The following is a 22,313-nucleotide window of genomic DNA, read 5'->3' on the forward strand; positions in this document are numbered from 1 at the left end:
ACAGTATTACCTTTAAGGTGAAATGAACCGTGGAGAGAGAAAATATTGCGAAAAGTGGGATGAATGGTGAACTCCCTCGCCATTCATGAAAAGGGAGAACTTTTAAGGGAGAGTATGTGAAAGTGAACTTCATCGAAGTTGAAGACGGTGTATATTACTGAAATGTATTCGATGTTTTTTGAACAATTTTTAGTAGATTCGTTTTATATCTACATATCTAATTGCATTAGTTTTACTCTTCAATACTATTGAGAAGTCTTTGAAGTATGATGTTTCAAATGAGTAAAATTTGCATCGGTATCGTTCTTTTTTACTATTATATACCATAGCTTAAGTTGATTTTTTGATAATCTACAAATGAAGAGGAAACCAATTTTTTCTGATTTTTTTTTTTTTTTTGTATCAATGCGACAAATGCATTAAATACGAGTAGTTTATTCTTTTACTCAATGTTAACAAAAGAGAAATTTTTCATGTATTTCTACCACGATTCAGAAGTGGAATTACATAGTGTTCTGTACTGTTTCGTAGCCGTAAACATTTTTAAGAAACTATGTGTAATAAGAATTTATTCTAATGATGACAGCATTTTTGATGACAAGTGATAAAACCTTTCTTGAGAGTCGGATTATCTTTTCCAACTACAATAGGTTAGGTTTTATTTACTTTCATTGACAGTTAAATGGTATTATAACATAAGAGTTTGAACTATTCCGAAATCTTATAGAAACTTGACTCTAGTACTGGGCCCAATGTTTGAACTGTTAATTCATCGAGGTCAGAAAAGTAGAGTTGGATAAGCATCATTCCTGGTAACAGTCAATACACTTCCGCTGTTGAATGACTCCCTTAGGGATGTCGTAATATTTACGTGGCATCGTTATGTACTGTTCCGGCAGGAGTTCCGTGGAGGACGAGGAAGAAACGGATGATGAGGGATGGCACTGCATCTTATATCAGACTAGAGTAAATCTGCCCGTATCAGGTTACAACGTTAAGATAAATGTCCGCAGAAAAGGGACGTTTCTCACGCACGTTGGAGTAGTGGCGCCATTTGACGGTTGGTCGAATCAGCAAGGTCCGTGACCTCGACAGGGTGACATCAGTTTACGTTCAATGACGCGGTAGTGCGCCTGTGTGTGTGGTGCGAGATCGTGTTGGTGACAGCAGGGCGGTGAAGCGTGGAGGCGATGGAAAGGTGTGATACTAAAAGAAAGAAAGGGAAAACTTCAGCCTTTTTTATTTTTCAATTCTTCTTAGCAAGAGAGCTGAGAGAGAGAAAACTCAGTTAACTGAATGAAGCTACAACAAAATCAGCCCAACATTTTGGATGCTTAGTGCATGTTTCATAACGAGGGAAAAATTTAAATACGAGACATTTAACTGCATTCACCAACAGGAGGTGAAGTGCATTCAGCGTCCGTACATAAAACAGTAGGTAGGTAAGTCCATACTATCAGAACCCCGGGAAGATAAGGAAGCCACTATTCATACATTTGTTTGGTGATAGCGGTGGTATGTGGGTAGGACTTAAAATAGCCTCTGAACAAACTGCAAGTCTAAGTGAAGATACAAACACCGTATTTTTCTCCATATGGTTCTATAGCGCTAGTAACATACCTAATGGGAAGTAGAGGGCAGAAGAGGGGTTACAGTTAGAAGGGTACTTAAGATAGACTATAATAGCCAAATTGATATCTTACTAGATTTTAGCAGTTGTAGGAGAAATAACATGAAATAATTCTTTTATAGTTCAGAAAATAATTTTGCTTCATGCAGAAACAAATTCTTAAAACATTCTGGTATTATAAAAACAGGATTTTTTTTTGTTGCCCTTTGTAAAATAATAACAAGCATGATTTGTCTAAATGACATCATAACCGCAAAGCTTATGTTCGCAGAGTTACTAAAAATATTAAGGACTTCTCACAACCCAATTTGCCTGTTTTACAGGCTGAAAATCTCTTCTATCTCCTTAAGAGATCGTCTAACTCACTTCAATCCAATATATAAATTCATTACACTGCACAAAAAAAATTTAACGTACTGGCAGAAACTGGTTGACACAGATCAAAATAATATACATCTACACACACACCTCTGCGCTATGAAAAAATATCTTTCACCATCAGTATTTCCCAACTAGTACAAATCTTTAATTAAAGTAAATATAAAACAAATTTCTCTTTTCTTTCTAATCTTTTGTGCATGGTTCTGAAACGCTCATGTTATAGAAAATATTTTTAAACTTAAAATACCTTTATATACTTTGAATTTAGCTGCGTTTTTCTAATAGCAGAATTTCTTACCCCCCCCCCCCCCCGTTTGTAAGAATATGACATATGCCAGTGTGAGCTGAGACTGTGGGCTCGTGTAAAAGGCAAATTCAATTCTTAATAACTTATGCTTAATAACTTATGCTTAATATAAGCCTCTTTAAAGAATGCACGGAGTGAAATACTGTCATCTGCATTTTGGGGTTCGCTGAAATTTAAAAATGGTTTTTCAGAAGAGATTTCAGATATCGCGCCTAGAAAGGAGTACACATATGGGCATTCCTTTTTCTAGTATAAGCTTCTTTTCTATGGCGGTAGTGAGGGGAGAGAGAGAGAGAGAGACCTAAACAAAAGGTTCCCTACTTGTGTCCACAAACTCTAGAACTTTTATCTTTCAGGACATCTGAAGTACGGGACGTGAGGAACGCTCACGTTCACCCCTCCTTCTGTTGTCTGTCGGACAAACACGTAGTTGCATTGCGTAGTGTCTGCAACAAATAACCCCCGCTGCCATCGAGTGTTGATTGACAACTGAAAGGGACAGAAGCTGAAAAAGATTAAGGGGAAGACTTATTGTCCCAGATGGGACGCTCGAATACCTCGTGGTTCCACAGACACGTGAAAGGTGCCAAGTAGGGAATGCCCACGGAGGTCAGAATACTTACAAAGAGCTAAAGTGGGAGAGGCTTTTTTTTTTTTTTCATAAAAAGAAAAATAAAACCGGACTGTTGAATACTTTTAGGTAACAGCATTTTTCATTTATAATAAAAGGTAAATATCCTGGTGTGAGCTGGAAATTGTGGGTCCTCTGCGAATAAATTTAAACACTGCTAATGGCTCTTATTATGTCTCCAGTCTCATAGAACAGACATTCTTCTACACAGAAAGATATTTGCTTATTTTCATATGTAGAGGACTCCTGGCTGTGCCAAAAAAAAAAAAAAAAAGTGGGTGGAAGAAAGGGGATATACACTCTCAGTAATGTTTTTATATTGCCTTGACCTATCGAAGCCGTTATGAGACTCGCCTATTGATCGAGAATTGAATACTAAGTTCAAGCAGCTTCATGCATGAATATATTCACCTACACAATAAACACTCACTGAATACCGAGTGTTATTCCAGAAATTCCTTTCCCCTGCGAGAGAAAACATTTGAGATCCTACTTCCCTACTCTTGATATTCCAAAAACAGTCCCATAATTAATAATGCAATTTAATCAACGAGTCGTCTTAAGTAGTCTTGTCTGCAGTGAATTATAAACTGTGTACGAAGAACGAGTTCAAATTAGAACCTGCACTGGGGTAAATTCGCACCTAGTTAGAAAATATATCTGTGTGTGTGTGTGTGTAGTTTTTTTTTTTATAATCCAGTTGCGAGGCCTCTCGCAATTGGATTATAGGATAGCAGGCCCAGACTGCAACTTATGCACAGAGACAAAGAATAACGAATGAGTCCAGTGACCTTGGTGATAATGCACGGGAACAAGGGGAGGACTGCATGAACTTATTACATGATACTATCAAACTACAGAAGGAAACTATTAATATTGCGCTAGAATCCGCCCCCCCCCTCCTACCCAAAGACACTATCAGCAATTCTCAATACCCTCACACTGGATATTTACCTTTTATTATAAATGAAAAATGCTGTTACCTAAAAGTAGTCAACAGCGTATCAGTTTCTATATAATCTTATTCGAGTTAAAAAATGTTCAATATTCCTGAAATTATGAAACAAACTGCTCAATATTTTAATCTGTCTTTAAACACTGTTTCAAGTTAACGAAATTTGTAGTCGACTGATCACACTTTCTTCTATCTCAGTCGATTCTGTTCATGTAATCATAATTATCAATAATCAATGTGAAAATCAGTGGATCGCCAAATGACAACTTATATATTTACATAACATAATTATAAGAAATTAAATATTGCAGAGTTAAACTGATTTAAGAGGTAGAAAAAAAAGATTAGAGAGGGATTACCTATCCGTTATTACTGTCTAAAAATCTAGTACCAGTAAGTCTAGACAAGAGATAAAGTCTTCAAAAAAAAAAGTATAATTAAGGGGATAAATTCAGCGAGGCAAATCTAATTAAATGATCAGATATTCAAGTCAGGGCAGGAAAGGAAACTGTTTTGGGGAATTTACAAGTGAAGAAAAAACGAGTTATGCTTCCTCCCTTTTTATAATCCCCTCTCTTACATTATTAATAGTCTTTAATAACTACAACAGAAGATTCTGGTGGCTACGGTTGGGGTTGTCTGTTGACAACGCCATATATAGTTGACACACAAGCAGATTAAAGAATTTCGTGAACACGCAAGCACGCACGCCATACGCACAGAGTTGATTCAGTTTCTCAGTTCTGGATTAGCAGCAGACCACACAAAGGAGACGGGTGGGCCAAATCTCAAATTGATGGCGGGTTGATCACGAACAGATATTACACAGATTATCCCCCTCCCCACTTGTGGATACTTTGTTACGGTCACGACTGTCACATAAGTACATGAGTGGGCACTTTGTTCAGCTTCACTACAAAGGTTATAAGGAACATTGAGGATAACCACATGGGTAACTTAAGCTGTGAAGTTTCGTCATTTACATTTCTCTTGTAGAAATATATTTATATATTAAGGGCCTTTTCTGGATATACGATTTCATTGTACATACTTTAAGAAGAGGCTGGATCCAGCATTCGTTATAACAAATGAAAATAAAATATTCACAAATATACAATTTCATTATTATCGTTTTTGAATATGAAAATTAAATGAGCTATTTTTGAACTTTCAAATTTATAAGTAACGTTAATATCAACACCTCACTTAATACATATTAAAGCTAAGAGATCATTACACGAACGATACAGTTTTGGGTAGGGAAATAGGAAAATGCAACGAGGAAGGGAAAAGGAGATATCGAGAATGCATGTACAAAAAAAGTTCATCTGCTGTGTGCTCGAAGTAATTTTATTAACAAAATTGTAAAAATCATTTCAATCTACATTACTGTTTCAAACACATAACTTATGCAAACATATTAAGGTTGGCTCCGTGGCAATTTGTAACAGATGTATTTAGAGGGATCGAAAATTGTATCTCACCATAACTCCGGAGATAGCATTTTGAATCACATCAGCTGTAGGATTTCAGACGCTTCACAGTGAGGAGAACCTCACTCACGGTGGGTTTTGTAAATTTATACTACATTCATACTTTGGGAGGATTAAGGATTTTTTTATATTAATTTTTACACAGATGTTTGAACTCTACCGCAGGATTTCCAGACTATCTTTTTCAAGCCAGTTCAGACCTGCAATAAGGATGGGTGCGTGTGAAGGGGGGGGGGAGGGTTCTCACACCGAGCGACGAAATTCATATCCCACCTAAAGACAATCATAAACAACCATACCCACGGCGGGATTCAAACCGCAGTCTGTTGGATGGAGAGCGGATACGCTGACCACTCGGCCAATAGCACGGCTCTGTACATTTGAAATGATCTGAGATTGAATGGTGATAACAAACTATCCCCAAACACACACGGATCTTTCCTACTCTGCGATAAGTGATGTAAAACAAAAATTAAATAAATAAGGTGGACAACTCATTATACCTCAAATTACAGGAGTTTATTGTTCAGATATTCTGTCAAATAAGGATTCGACAGAATATTTTTGACGGAATGACTATTTTATTGATAATTAAAACTATAGTAAACTTATCAAATATCAGAAATTATCTATTAGTTAAATGCGTAATAGAGATCCAATCGCAGTTTGGATAATATTTAACTTACCTAAACGCTGTTTTATACCGGAATATTATGTAGAAATGTAATTCAACTCGAAACGATATGAATAATTGCGTTGCATCTCCTCATAATTACAAAAAAGGAAGTGACTTACTGTATTAGGTATGCCATTTCGAGCAAACGAACAATGCACGGAGATGTTTAACAGCGCCATCTTTGCGATGTGGCGAAAATTTTATTATAACGCGTCTTAGTGTAATGTTGGGAAAATTAAAATAAAATAAGCTTTTATTCTTTGATCCTTCTTAAGTATGTTTCTTTGCTCCCTAATTTTTATGTTACTTCTCATCTTGTTTTAAATGGTGAGCGAATTTCGTCCTTTTTTTTAACATGTATTTTTTCAAAATGACTATACTCGTCATGTTGTAGATGCATTTTTAACGAGAAGTAAAAGGGAACTGTCTTTTCCCGAAAATAGATTAAGGAAACGAATAAAATAAAATAAAATTTGCCGTCCAAAATTTTCGAAGTACGTAAATATAAATTTGATGATATAAATCAGAGTTGGCCGCATCATTTCAATGACGCTGTTAGCATATTCTGCTACGTTTTGTGTAATATGTGATATAGCAAGCTGATAGCTAATAATTATTATAAATCTTATTACACAGCAGGACTCATCGACGAGGCTACTCTATTCTACACAATCCGCCCCAGAAACGTATTATTTTATTTTATTATTATTATTTTGCTGTTAATTGCGTGTGCTATTCTTGTTATCTTTCCTTCAATTAAGAAAACTCGGCAAAGATTCTTTGCTTATTCAAACTTTTACTATATTCGTTATACTGTATATATAACTTACTACTGATATGCTAACTACGCTTCAAAAACTTTAGTTCTAACAAATCTTACGTTCCGTATAATTCAAGAATAATTCCATGATTTGCAAGCGAATATGACTTCCATTACGTGACACCAATTCTAAGGGTAAACTACAGGTATTGCAAAGCTCCACTTGTCAAAGTTTCTTAGCTGAGTAGAACCACTTGAAATGTTATTAAATGAGTTAAAAAAGGGAGGGGGATGATTTTCTAAGTTATACGAAAGGGTTTAGACTGGAAAGGGAAATTATACGAAAGTTTGAGAGTGGCACAGTAAGTAATATGCCCTTGAGCAGATCACGAGAACGCAATTCACATGCGCAAGCGTATACAGCAATTTTGACAAGGAGTGAGGATTAAATTTATATGTAAACAGTGTGCTGAATATTGTTCTATCTATAATGAAACATAATTATACCCTAATTGTAAATTATAGGGGAGGGTTGATTGCATCACTCGCTATACCTGCAGACGCCCATGTTTTTGTTTTTCTGCTTGAATACATAATTAGATGGCAAGCTTATTTTAAAAAAAATTGCCGGAGTATAAACTAAAATTACAGTGTGCATTTATTCTCAAGGAATTGCTTGGTTACTGAAACTCTTCCGATTGTTGCATGATAAACAGGACTAATTAATATTGAAAAACTCGAAATAAAAATGTGATTTAAAATCTTTATTTCAGTTCTTACCAACGTTTTAAACACGAAAGTACCTTTAAAAAGTATAATGGTAAAACAAAGCACTTATGAGAGGGCGACTGGAAGAAAGTCCGTAAGAGAGGGGGGGTCACTTATTAAGTCTGGATGTAATGTCTGTTGTGAGGTTTCTCTGTCCCACAGAAACATTGTTTAACTTGTATTTTGCGGGTCAATACTAAGTATCCTTGAATACAATAACTGTTAGGATGCACACAGGAGGCTGTTAACCAGAAACATGGCTATTTCATATTATTATTATTACATGACACTTCCATTGATCAAATCATGACCATAAAACTCGAGGGTATCCTCGGAGCACTTGGACAATAGACAGCTCTTTAAGTATTTACAACAGTCCAGCTACTTTTGCTCAGCATTGCATGTTAACATTACTTGTAGGATGATTTTCTCTTTCTAACACACACATATATATAGGATACTGCAAGAAGTATCCGCATGAATAAAATCACAAGCATAAATGATGATGCCGAAGGTTTCGAATTTTTTAATATATATTTTTTTATTGACCCCACACACGTGACAGGTCAAAACACGTGTAGCGCAACGTGTGTACAAGCAATTAAGGAGAAAGGAGTAGTCTATTAACACGTTTCTTGAAAACCTGGAGTTTTACTCATTGGGAAAAACATATGGGTGGGAGTATTGTTTCAAGAACATAGATAGATGAAATGAAGGAAGATGACGAGGCACTGGTTTGATATGTTTGGAGTTGAACTGTGTATGGATAAGTGGCTGTTTAGGTCTTAAATTATTAGAGAAAAGCAGAGGAATAGCAGTATCCAGTTCAGTAGAGCAACTCCACGAAAGTACCTTTAAAAAGTATAATGGTAAAACAAAGCACTTATGAGAGGGCGACTAGAAGAAAGTCCGTAAAAGAGGGGGGGGGGTCACTTATTAGGTGGTTGTTCTCTTTTGTATACACTCAAGAATTTTCAAGAAGAGAGGATTTGGGTGCATTATCCCAAATGAGAAAAAAATATTGTAAAGTTAGATGGATGATAGATTTATAAAGTATTAGGAGTTAACAGGATTTTGATGGGAAAAAAAAAAGAAAAAAGTTCATTAGACGTTAAAAGATTATTGATGTGATATGTTTAAACCAGGATATGCTGGATGTGAAAGTCAGACCAAGAAGAGAAAACTGAATTTGAAAGGATATTGAAACATTATCACATGTAAGGAGTGAATTAGGATCCTTCTTATAGGTAAAAAACAGGACTCTGTATTAATATTATTGAAATTAACTCAGTTGTCTTCACTTCAATTGAGAATAGCAAGGAGATCAGTTTTTACACTGATTATGGAGGTGCTTGAAGCTTAAATTATAAATCATTTACTGTAGATCTTCTTGAATGAAGAAGAGAATGGAGGGTACAATCAGCATAACCTTACCTAAAACTATGAATAGAATATGAAGTTAGAGTCATTGATGTAAAAGAGGAAGGGCAAAGGTGAGAGTACAGAACTCTGGAGTACGCATTGATAAATCTGACAAGAGAAAGCCATCCATAATTACACACAGTGAATGACAGAGAGAAGCTGGAAATCCAATAACAAATTACAGAAGCTTAACATGGTACTTTGTTGAGTAGGACTAGATTCAGTATATTGGAAATATCAAGAGCAACATGAAGGGTTTCTCCAAATCTTTCCATGACCCATGTTGAATGGTAGGTAAGGTTAGAGGTAGCAGAATCCATATTGGTGATTATTAATTCACTGATGGGTTTCCTGGCAGTTAAGCTGATTGTTAATAATCTTTTCCATAATTTTCTTGGGTAATGAGGTGAGAATAATGGAACTATACCTTCATGGCTCACTTTTATTTTCCTTTTATTTATTTATTTTTTCCTTTGTTATTTTCCTTTTGAAGTATAGGCTGGAAAAAGATTGGGTTCCATGCTGTCAATAGATGTCAGATTGAATAACAGCTTGTATAGGCAATACAAGATGGATGTTAATTCTGGGACACAAAATTTCAAGAATGCCATCTGGACTAGGTGACGTATTAGTGTCAAGAATAATAAGGATTTTTCTAATGCCCTTCTGGCAAAAGACCATTGGAGGAATGAGGTGGGCAGATTTTGTTCTGTAGGAAGCAATTTGTCTTAGTCGTCCAAACCAGAGTTGGAAGAAAAGACTGATGTTAAAAGACTTGTCTTATATTTAGCTGAGGTGGTTGAGGTGGTGGAGTATTGCTTATAATAAGTGATGACATGTTCTCTCAGAATGGAGAATTCAGAGGGCAATGGCATTAATGGTTCTGAAAGCATATTGTATGAGGTAGAGGTGGGCAAGATAGGATACCATATGTTGCTACAAGTCAGGGAGCACAGAGGGTGAGCAGGAGATGTTTAGGCAGTTAAGCTTGGCAAGTGCAAGAAGAGTGATTGTTATGGGAGATTTTAACTACAACAGTATAAATTAGGAAGAGGAAATTTCATGTAGTAATAAAGAAATGGAATTTCTAGAATTCTTCAGGGACAAACGTCTTAGGCAACATGTAGTAGAAGGAACATGAGGCTCAAGAGTTTTGTATTTGGTGATAACATCAGAAGAGGTGATTACAACTGAGATTGCATCTCTGTCCCCCCCCTCCCAGTTGGAGAGAGTGACCATGTGGTTTTGAGTTGGAAGATGAACAGACATGTAGGAGTATCAAAGAGAGAGGAATGTATGTGGAATTATAAGGCAGGTGATTATAATAGTCTCAGATATCAACTTGGGCAGTTCCATCGAGGGAGGAATTGGAAGGGCAAGATATCATTAGTGCTTGGGAAATTGTGAAGGAATATTTATTAGAAGCAATAGTAAGTTGTATACTACGAGTGAAGAAGAGGACACAATTTGGTGAAGTGGATGACAAACAATATTAAGCAGGAACTGCATGTGAAAAAGAGGCTATGGAAGAGAAATATAGAGAGGGGTGGAGAGCAGATGCATGAGGAATATAAGACTCAGGCTGGGAGAGTGACTAGTATGGTAAGGAAGGCAAAACTGGAATGTGAGAAGACCTTGAGATCCAAAGAAAATCCAAAGGAATTTTTTAGTTATGTGACCAGTAGGAGGAGAAATGATTGTGGAAGAATGACACTGTTGGATAAAAATGAGAATAGAGTGACTAATACAAAAGACATAGTGGAGTTGTTCAATGAACACTTTATTGGGGTATTTCATCCTGGAGAAGTAAGTTTTAATACTAGAGGGATTAGGGCAGATTCGAGATTTACAAGTGCAAGAGGAGAGTGTGTGTTTTTTAAATACTGAGTACTCTGAATAAAGCAGTGGGACTGAATGGAATTTCACCACAGGTTTTGACAGAATGTGCTAAAGAACTGACAGCTCTGTTGACCTGGCTTTTCATTGAAAGCTTGGCATGAAAAAGGTACCCAAAGAGTGGAAGGAGGGTGAGATAGTGTTGTTGCATAAGGGCAGTAGCAGACTGGAAGTGTCAAATTATAGACCAGTTTGTGTTTCATCAGCAATTGTTAAGATCTTGAAGAAATTAGTGAAGGACCATATACAGTGCTGGGCAGGTGAGGGTAATATTATCTGCGAGGGTCAACATGGATTTGTTAAGGGATGCTCTTGCTTTAGTAATATTATTGCCTTTTAAAATAAAGTGAAAAGAGCGGGTGATGAGGGAAAGGCATATTCTGCCATTTATATGAATTCTACAAAGGCATTTGACAGGGTATAACATGATAAGCTGATATTTAAGTTGCAGCACATGGGCTTACATCTCAGGTTAGTGAACTGGATTCAGGATTGGATATCTGATAGGTATCACAGCTGTGTATGGGAGAGCATTATCAAGGAGGCAGAAGATTACAAGTATGGTCCCACAGGGCTCAGTATTGGGACCTGTATTGTTTAATCTTTATATCAATGACATTGTCAGTGGATTGCAGGGATATATTAAATTGTTTGTAGATGATGTGAAGCTGGGAAGGGTTATTAGTAATAATGCAGATGGTATCCCTGCAAGAGGATTTGAATAAACTGGACAGATGGACAAATGAATGGTGTATCAGTTTAATGCATCAAAATGTAAAGTCTTGAAGTTTGGGATAAATCGATAAGAGGCTGCATACTCTGTTGGAGGAACTGTACTGGAGCAAGTAGGGAAGAAAAGGGATCTGGTGGTGATGATTGATAGAAAACTGAAATTCAGGAAACATATTGCAAAGGTGGCAAAGGGAACCCAGAGGGTTGCTGCAATACTGAGAAGAATGCTGACATGCAGAGATTAAAAGAGTTGTCATTCCATTGTATTCCTGATCAGACCACTTAGACTATTGTTCTCAAATGTGGTCCCCAGGATTTGGAGGGGGATAAATTAACTGTGGAAAGGGTGCAGAGGCATATAAGAAAGATGGTATCAGGGCTGTATAGTAATAGTTATGAGGACAGGCTGAGGAAATGTGGACTTGTTTATTAGTTCAGAGCCGGTGTATAAAAGTTGGATTCTTTAAAACAGTTTTGCATTACTCAATAGGTTTATTATTATTATTACATAATGCCTCCAAGGAGTCCAAAGACTCATTGAGGTAGGGAACCTACTCATAACTTTCTGTTTCCACCACTCACTCCACCAACTACAGTGAACTGCATCATCTACACCAATGCCATCTACTGCCTGCAACCATTACTAGTATTTCCACAGACAATCACAAACATCCATTCCCATGGTGGGATTCAAACCCTCAGCCTTTTGGCTGGAGAGTGAATATGCTAACCACTTGGCCAACCAGGCCAGGTTGTTTAATGCCTTACAAAAATTGAATTAGAGCAAAACGAGGTCTGAGCCTTAAGATGATTGGACTTTACTAGGTCCAATAAAAAATAATAAAAAATTCATCACATTTTGCTGAACAATAAAAGCAATAAAATTTTCTTTATAATTATTTTAATTTTTAAAAGTATATATTCATTTTAAAAAGTATTAAAGTATATTCATTTTAAAAAATATTTTAAATATTGTTTAATAGTATATATTCCCAATATCTAATTATCTTAAATTGGGGCCACTCAAAATGATAACATTAGGACTTTGCATCAGCTAGGGCTGGGACTGAGCAGATTTTTATTTTATTTATTTATTTATTTATTTTTTCTGTCTAGGCTTGATAGAAATGTTCATCATTTAGTTGTTTGGTCAATAAACGCTAACTCGCCTTAAATATAAAATATAATGCTTAATAAAACTTACCTGTTTACATGATGAACCACAAGAACCAGTTGAATGAGAGCAACATTTTGGAGCTAAATGAAAGAAAAAATATATATTCATTACTTAAGTTACAGAATATGATGCAAATCTATATACTGTTAACTGTAAATACTGTAGGTATTTAAACTATGCTAACAAAAATCTTTGGATACCATACGTGCCATGCAAATTTCGGATCCTACCGCACGCAAATATTCAGGAAGTGTCTGCATAAGTCTGGTAATAAAAGGTGAGATGTGCTGCATGTTTAGAACTGTACTCGACGTCAACATGTCATGTTCAGCTGAACTGACAAACTTCCATCGTGGGATGGTAGTTGGTGTCACATCAGTGGTCTTTCTTCCGTGCCATTGCTATCTGTCTCCAAGAAATCCACCGTTGCTTATGTCATTCGTAAATGGAAAGTTGATGGTGCTACCACAGCAGGAAAACGCCCTGGGAAGCCACTGACACTAACTGACCGATATCGACGAGCATCCCGCACGTCATCTGCGGCGGACCTCGTAGTATCAACCTAGAAAATGTTGCACGGACATTTGTCTGTACTAGAATTGTCCGCAAGAGAGATGCATACTTTAAATTACCATGGCAGAGCTGCTGCGAACAACCCACATATCATGTTTTCAACGTCAAACGACGTTTGGATTGATGTCTTTCACACCATTCCTAGACCGTAGATGATTGGAAAAGATTTCTGCGGAGCGACGAATCACACTTCCAAATGTTTCACTCTATGTTTCAATGTTTGAATCTGGTGATTACCAGGGAAACGTTGCCGTCAGAACTGCATCATTCTAATTGTGAAGCTTGGTAGAGGCTCGGTAATGGTATGGGGCATTTCAGTTGGATAGGGCTTAATATGTTGGTAGATGTGTCCAAAACCATGACGTTTGATCAGAAATACTTTTGTCAACATTGATATTTCTGCGTCCCTAAATTGGTATTTCTGAGACTCCTGTGTAAACTTTAGATTCCAGTGTTAAGACTAAGAATGCTAATATAGTCTTAAAATAGTTCAAAATGTGTTGAACAAAATACCTGTGCAGAGTTCCATAATAAAATTATGGCATTTCATAGAGATCATTCGAATTATGTTATTTTGATATCACTGATTTAATTATGATACCAGCTGATTTCTTCGATTGATACAATATATACACGTTAAGAAAATTATATTCAGTCCAAATTATAAATATTATGTGAATCCCATCCAATAATATTTTTGAACATCTGTCATGCATTTAGTATTATGGATTGGACTAAAGGTCTCACTTCGAGCAACGAAAATCATTTACCACATAAAGACTTCACAAACATTTATACCACAGTGGGAGTCAAAGCCGCAGCCTGTTGTTAGAGAGCGATAGCACTATCAACTCGGCCAGTCAAGCGACTTATTGTAAAAATCGAACTGTTCATCTGGACTGGCAAGTGGAGTTGCATGCTAACTTCACTTTTTTTAGTTCCTCGTAGTCTTCTTCTGATACACCTTATTGGGTCCTTCGCATTGTGGAATATCCAAAATATATTGTTCATGCAGAAACTCGTAGATGGGTTCCTGCAGGAACTAGCAGATGAGACAAGTCGATTTCTGGAAATCCAAAAACTAAACATTAAATGGTGATGCAGAAATACCAATTTGAATTATCCGACTGCGCCATCCCTTCTCAATTCTCTCAAACTAAGAAGCATCACCGTGGTACATCTTACTTTAAGAAGTTTGACTGCAAGCGTCAACAGAAACGATAGCATAATTGGAATCCCCATACATCGCTCATCAAGCAACTGCAGATTATATGATGTGAATTGTTTGGTAAATAGCATGTAATAAGTGAGGATACTTATTACTTCCGTGCCTATATTCAAATTTTATATATTCTTATTACTATTTTTGTATTAAATTTACTTCACAGGTTCTGGAAGGATGGGATTTGGAATTAACTCCAGTTACCCAAGGGTTGGGGTGTATTGAACTACGGTCGAAGCAACTAAAGTTACGAGGTTAGCGCATATTCTGACTGGCATGTCTGTTTCGGGGATGAAAATTTGAGATTAAGAATAAAATATTCTGCTGAACTCACATTCAGTTTCCTTTCCCTTCTCTTTTTCATCTGTCCCTTACGACGAGTTGAGTCCCACCCCCTCCTAATGAGGAGTTTACGACGAATAAATGCAGCTGGCTCGTCACTCCTCTGCTGCATCCCCCTAATGGCCAAGTATTCTTGATTGTAGATCCGTGTGTGTGTGTTCGTGGGTTCGGTTTGCCTGTTCTGAGGGACGAAAAACCGAGTTTCCGGGTGAAAACTCCTCCACTTCTGTATGAGGCCGGTTAACTCACCTTCAGTCGAAAGAGACCAGATAAAGGTTCATCACGTCACTAACGGGAATCGAACCCACGTCTTTCCGACCAAAGGGATTCGTCTATACCGACTGAACTACAGAGACACTCATATTCAGCTTAAAGTCCTTATAAAGGTTCCTTGAGTTCTAGATAAGATTCCAATCCTAGGTCTTTCTAATTTTAGGGCATCTTCCTTACCGACTGAGACATGGAGACATGAAGCAAGCATATTAATTTGTCTGCCAACTGAGTTTCTTTATCAGCCAACCCCTGCTCCGTTTTTGTTGGAAGTAAAACAAGAGTTTCCGAGAGAAAAAAAAAATCTCCCTACATCCGTCGGACACCTAATAACTCAAAATTACAAATGGTTCCTTGCTCATTGATGGAATTTAAATCAGTTTCTTTTCAGCCAAAGAGTACTGTCATTGTTCTGAATGTGCAAAGTCATGGTTAAAGAATTATATATTGAGAACTATGAATTGAAGATGCATCAGTAAAAGAGATTTGTGTGCTTATACGAGGGGAAAATAATTAAGAAGCAGTAGGTAGTATTGTATGTTTTTGAAGTAGAAAATTTCTTGTTGCTACGATCAGAAGTATTTTAACAAGGGGAAAAATCAGCTCCCTTATGTAAAATGCTCATTTATAATTTATAAACAATTTGTTCCGCGATCTGTACATACAGATAAAACAATTAGGATACTTGACGAACGTTTCTTTTATTTTATATCTGAAATTTAACTTTAGATAATAGGGAATTTCTACTAACTGAGACATATTTGATTACAGAATAACGAAGTATGTCGAATGTTGCTGTCATGTGTGATTGTCTTCTTGAAATGTGTCCTATAATGATTGAGATTCTGATGTGTAGTGACAATGCCGCCTCCTCTCTCTCTCTCTCTCTCTAGTCTTCCATCTCCAAGCTGCCATAATTAGCCCACCACAGTGTGATATATGACCAACACTAGGCAAACAGTTTGGGCGTGAAAATCACTATGGCACATCGCGCTCCTACTTGGGGGTCAAATAGTGACCCTGTGGGAGAAAGAGCGGCAGAACTTTCCGCGTCTCCAGCTTCGTAACAACGACTAACGGTAGGGACCTTTAGACCTCCCATAGAGGAGATGGGTGGAGCAATTTTTACGGACTTTTAATTCAAAGAATAGGTCTGGAGTTTGGTTTGGATAACCGTATTGCGTTTCATCACGTGTGTGTATATAATGAATGGTGTGACCGATTAGAAAATGCGCGTAAAAACGAAATGTAGAAAAGGTAAACTGATAACGTACATAAAATACAATATCTATATTTAAACAGCATACGTATTAAAATTTAACAGCAGCACAAAAGTTAAAAAATTATGTTTCAAAGGCAGTCGACATGTAAAATCCAACAGTATGTAAATAAATAAAATAATATATAATTTAAATTAAACAACATGCATTATTTAAATTTAAATTAAGCCTTAAATATGAATTGCAAATATAAAATAAGGTTCACATATTATCCGAATGTGGGGAGGATGATAATTTTTAAAAGTTGTTTTTAGTATTTCTAAATTAGCCTATTTTCTCTTTCGTGTGGAAGAGATTACTTTACGTCATCTGTAGCTGGATTTTGAACGGAAAGGAGAAATGGAAAGCGAAAACCGGAAGCTCTCCATTATAGACAGGACTATCTACATAGCCTGTGTTCGATTAAGATAAGTCTTTTACGGGGAAACAAATAATAATAAAAAAAAAAAGAATATGTAAACTCTTAACAAGATCTGCTTTTTGATCTTTCATCTCTCCCTCCCCCCCCCACACACAAAAAAAAGAGATAAACTAAATCCGCGCTGCATTTTTGGAACCTGCATAGCGGAAATATCAGGGGACATCCTTCTAGAATGTCGAGCCTTCTCCCCCAACCCTCCAGTAGACATATGGTTGAGGAAGTTAGTTAAAGTTTTTAAAAAAATCATCTAACTCAACAGAAAACTTAACGTTTGGAGAATCATTTCGATATTATGTACGGATAATAAATACAATGCTGTACAATTAAGCATATAAAATGATTATACTTTTCAAAACATTATATACGATTAAAATTGTATATAATGTTTTTTTTTTTTTTTTTTTTTTTTTTTTTTTTTTTTTTTTTTAAGGGACTAACCGGTTGGACATTTGTTCGTAGAATATGGCGCTGTCGAAGCGTTATCTTCAGTCTTTTAGTTTTTAACTTGGGAATGATTCTTCCTAGAGAAAGAATCTATTAGCATTCTTAGAAAATACTAAGAATACCATTTTGGCCCCAAATTACTTTTGTCTCAGAAAACAATTACTTTCTTTCTTTCTTTAAAAAAAAAAAAAAAACTCGTAACATTTGTATTGCCGATTGCCTATATAATGATGAATGTATGTCATCTGTAAGTTGTGACTGAAAACTAAAATGAAGCAGATTAAAATTCACTGAACAAACTCAGTTCGTAGTCTGTTAACAAGACACAGAAATCAGTGATCAAAAATCAGTTACCATGTTGGAACAGTTCCAACTCCAAGACGAGACTGGTCGCCGCGTGGTATTCTTGAATGTGTGACTGGTGGTCGAAACAAAGCAACGCAACCTCTTAGACACTGTTCTTGCTTGCCCTTTTACTACTCTCGTAGCGCAGTATAAAAAAAAATCATCAACCGTACACTGATCTCGAATCTCCTTTAGAAGGGCTTTTCAGCTGAAGGTGAGCTGAGTAACATTTCAGAGGAGACAAGATTTTGCTTCTCGCAAACAAACTCGGCTGAGAAAATAAGCAATTATCAAACGCGATATACTTTTCATACACTTCGTGCTTTAATGAATTGAAACAACTGTTCTCTTTCTGAAATAAAAACAAAAGTTTAAGCAGCTCGCAAGAATTAAAGACAATGCGAACAGTTTTCAATATTTTTGAATTTAATATTTTTATGTTATCACACTCACTAAAAATGGTAAACCTAATCGAACATTTACAGACCAAGCATGGTACTCATCCCAACACTTTAAGCTGTCAGCAAGTAAGGTGGTAGTCAAACACCTGGCAAAGAGCGTCTACTACCTAAAGACGTCTCAAACAACGGGTTTCGAACCTATTAGTTGGAAAACGGAGATGCTATTCACTTTTTAATTCGCAGTGACATGGCAGATATTTTCAAAAGAAGGTAAGGATCGTCTGAATGGAGTAGTAAGGACAAGGCAACTCTGGGAAACTGCAGTCTTTTCTTACACTTATACCTCTCTCAGTTATTTCTCCTAATGCAGTTACAGCTCATGATCTATGCAGTGTATTTTAATACAATTACTCTTTCTCTATTTTTTCCCCCAAGTATTTTTATTAACCTATTTCATAATATAAACACGAGTAGTTTACTTTCTTCGCATGCACAAAACTGACCGTCGTGTTGCTAAATATGGATAGTTTAAATTATCTGCTATCCTTACATAATTCTCAATAAGTGTTTTTGTCAGTATGCTAAAGCGACTCTCCTATATGCCACATTTTTATTTATAAAACTGGTAGGTAACATCCTTTTCCCTGCTTTCCATGCCTATTTTACCAACACATCACTCATGCTTGGATCTTGTTATTAACTAAATCTATGGCCTTGGTGGGGTCCCCATTTTCCCCTTTTTTATAGTTTCCTGCACAATACAAAAGAGATTTCGTTTCCACATATTCTCTTCCTATTTATTTTACTGCATGTTGCTAAGCTAAACAAAATGAAATTTGCTAGTGACTGCTTCTTTTGAGAACATTCCATGTGATTGATCGATTACCCCCAAGCATAAAAAGCAAATTGCCTATAAGTACGTTCAGCATATCTCACTACGGAGTCGCAAAATCTCAATATATACATTTTGAAAAGATTATCTATGCTACGAAACATACCATACCATGCATTGTCTATTTAAAGGCTATAGAAACATAGGGAAAATATTAAGATTCGTGCACAAAAATATATATAAAAAAGACTGATTTAAGATCAGTTTCGTTAAAAGCGACTCTGTATTAACCAAAAAGGGAGAATAGAAAAGATGATAACATTTTTTGATAATCTGAACCTTTCCTTATATCTATATTTTATATTCTCTAGAAACTAGCACTCACAGACACATATAAATGATGTTATCAAAGAAAACCGGTAATTTAAACGTTCAGGTACAAGAACCTCAGATTGTTATAAAAAAACATAAGATTTTTTTCTTGCTCATTCTTATTTATTTCCTTTTACAGGAAGTTACCTATTTCTCAGCTGAATTTCTCAATCACGCAATACTAATGATATTGCAGAAGTAGTTTTTAGCTAGTTTCTTTCGTTATTTTATTTTACCGGAGATGCGATGTATATCATCATTTGATTAAATGACTACTTTTTTTTTTTTACTTTTTTTTTTTCCAGAAGAGCTGTTTTAGATCACAAGAGCCGAAGGTCATTAACCGACTTAACACTTGAATAAATAGTTAATTAAGAGAAATGGTTCTTGAGGTGATAGTACATTGATTAATGAGAAATGCCTCGAGGGAAGATGGAAAAATACCGTGAAGCCGGTAATTTTGATTATCGTACCAGAAATACTATAAAAACTGAAAGAGATACCGAAACAAGTTAATGGTATATGTATTTTTTTTTTTAAAGAAAATTCTGTGAACTGATAAGGGCAATTTGTAATATTTTCAGTTATCAGTAAATAAATCATCAAAAATAATAATAATGTTGTAAAAAAAAATACAGAAAAACTAAACTTACATAAAAGCTGAAATTTTTAATTTCCGTGCCGGTAACAGCGTTAAAATTTAATTCAATTTTAATAATTGAATATAACACAGCCAAACCTTAATAGAAGTTAAAGCTACGTGGTTTGAATTCAAGGCATGCTGTACGTGTTTTGCATCACCAGAAAGGGTTCAGCCAAACGATTGTAGTCTGTTTTTATATAAACAAATTATACTTTCATGAGTATTTGAATATAAAACTGAAACGGTGATTGCAAAATCCATTATAATATAATAAATGTAAATAGGATCAATGACATGTGTACATAGGAGGACTAACGATAGCGAATTTTCCCTTCAGGAATTAATCAAGTCACATTGGAATGAATATTCTATTTTTTTTTTTTTCTTTCCTTCAGAATATTAAGTAATATCTGGATAACATATTACTGAAGCTTTTATCTTATTTTGTTGACTAAGATAAATGTTTCAGTCTGCATTAAATTACAGGAGAATTCGATTTTCATTTACCAGCCCAAATACGAGTGTTTGAAGAATAGAAAAATAAAAAAGGAAGCTGAATGGTTTCTTACGAAGTACTCTCGTTGACTATTAAAAAAAAAAAAAAAGACTAGAATAAATGAAGAATTTAGAACATGATGATTCCCACTGTAAGAGTGAACGCCACGATCTGTCCCGCTGCCATGGTAAACACAATATAAAGCTTTGATTTTAATACTGTATAAATTCAAAACTTTTGCAGCGTACCAAGGGAGATGTAAATTGTCATTCAGGATGGACTTATGGGATACAGATCCTCGGTCCCAAATTTAAAATGGTATGGTCCTCAAAGTAAAAATATTCGCTAGTTTGTTATATAGAAATAATTAAGTAAATATTCTAACGAATATTTTTGTGCTTTAGCATATAGAGGTCCTTTTAACGTCTTCCCTCACACCCAAGAATCTTGAAGTTGACAAAATTTCAATGCTTAGTATCACAACGTGTTTTCTTCAACGTAAGTGGCTTTACAACACGTTATAATCTGTAATAATTCAAAAGCACATAAGTTTTTTATGTAACTAAATTTAATCAAATTCCTTTGATTTCTTGACGGAAAGGACGATCGCCCCTATTGCATCATCCTTGTGGATCCTCTTCTGAGTATAATTTTCACTTGCAATAAAATATAAGCCTCTAAATCAGTGATTTAGAGGCTTAAATCAGTGATGAGCAACCCACGGACCGCACGTGCCCCTCAAATTAATAACCTGCGGCCCGTCGAAACGTTGCATTTAGCTGAAGTGTAAAAATTTTAGCAAATGGCACAATGTGCTATCAGTATGGAGCACGCATTAAGAGGTCACGTGAAAAATATTTGCTCACGACGATAGTTCCCACGATTGTGCGATTCGTCTTTGCATTTTCAGTCGCACACGAGCAGTCGTTGAAGTATATGAAAAATAGTTGCATTATTCTTGAATAAACTTATTGATCCAAGTTCTTTCAAAACCTTAGAAAATTATGAATTTATAACGTTCTTTCTTTTAAAAAAAATTGCGGCTTTACAATTTATTTATTATTTTATTTTATTTATTTATTTATTTTTTAACAAATCTAGAAAACGCAAAGTTGAGGACAAAAATCGTCAGTTTAACGAAAGATGGACTTGCGACTATTTTTTTACTTGCATAAAAGACAATGCTGTTTGCTTGATATGTTGTTAAAGGATATCTGTTCTTAAGGAATATAACATCAAGAGGCATTATAAAACTAAATATTCTTCAAAATTTGACAATTTGTAAGGACATTTGAATCAACTGCAAAAAAAATCTTAAACAACGGCAAAATGTATTTAGAGCTGCTTCATTAGTCGCAGATACTGCAGTTCGTGCAAGCTACATTGGTAGTCAAATTTTGATAAAAAGAATGAAATCATTCTCTGATGAAAAGAAAATAGTAAAAGAATGCTTACTAGCAGTAGCAGTGTCGCTTTCTCTGATATAATTTCGAAAATCAGCTCGTTGCGATTTACAATCGCAAGAAGGATTGAGGAAATTTTGCAGGGACATATTTCTAAGTTAGAATGGATTTCTTTGGCTTTGGATGAGAGCTGTGATATTGGTGATACGGCACAACTTGCTGTATTTTTGAGAGGAACAGATTGTAGTTTTAACATCACCAAAGAATCTGCATCTTTAATTCCATTGAAGGAACTACTACAAAAAGATATATACAGGGAACTGAAAACTGTTCTTAATCAATTAAATATCCCAGTAGAAAAGATCGTCCGCATAACAAGAGATGGAGCTCGAGCCATGTCTAGTATGAATGTTGGTCTGTCGGGATTATTATAAGGAGACA

General features: G+C 35.7%; 1 protein-coding gene across 1 annotated transcript in view; it reads right to left on the bottom strand.

Annotated features, from left to right (window-relative positions):
- The window catches only part of LOC150105530 (reversion-inducing cysteine-rich protein with Kazal motifs-like), a 279,764-nt gene that overhangs the window by 254,539 nt on the left and 2,912 nt on the right, over positions 1-22,313 (bottom strand). Inside the window, exon 2 of the mRNA XM_090394242.1 lies at positions 12,856-12,908. Within this exon, the coding sequence (XP_090250368.1) occupies positions 12,856-12,908 (53 nt within the window). The remainder of the gene's footprint in view (positions 1-12,855; positions 12,909-22,313) is intronic.

The sequence above is a fragment of the Typopeltis vanoorti genome, chromosome 6 (genome assembly GCF_054136105.1).
Source record: "Typopeltis vanoorti isolate ZY-2024b chromosome 6, IOZ_Tvanoo_1.0, whole genome shotgun sequence".
Classification (NCBI taxonomy): Eukaryota; Metazoa; Arthropoda; class Arachnida; order Uropygi; family Thelyphonidae; genus Typopeltis; species Typopeltis vanoorti.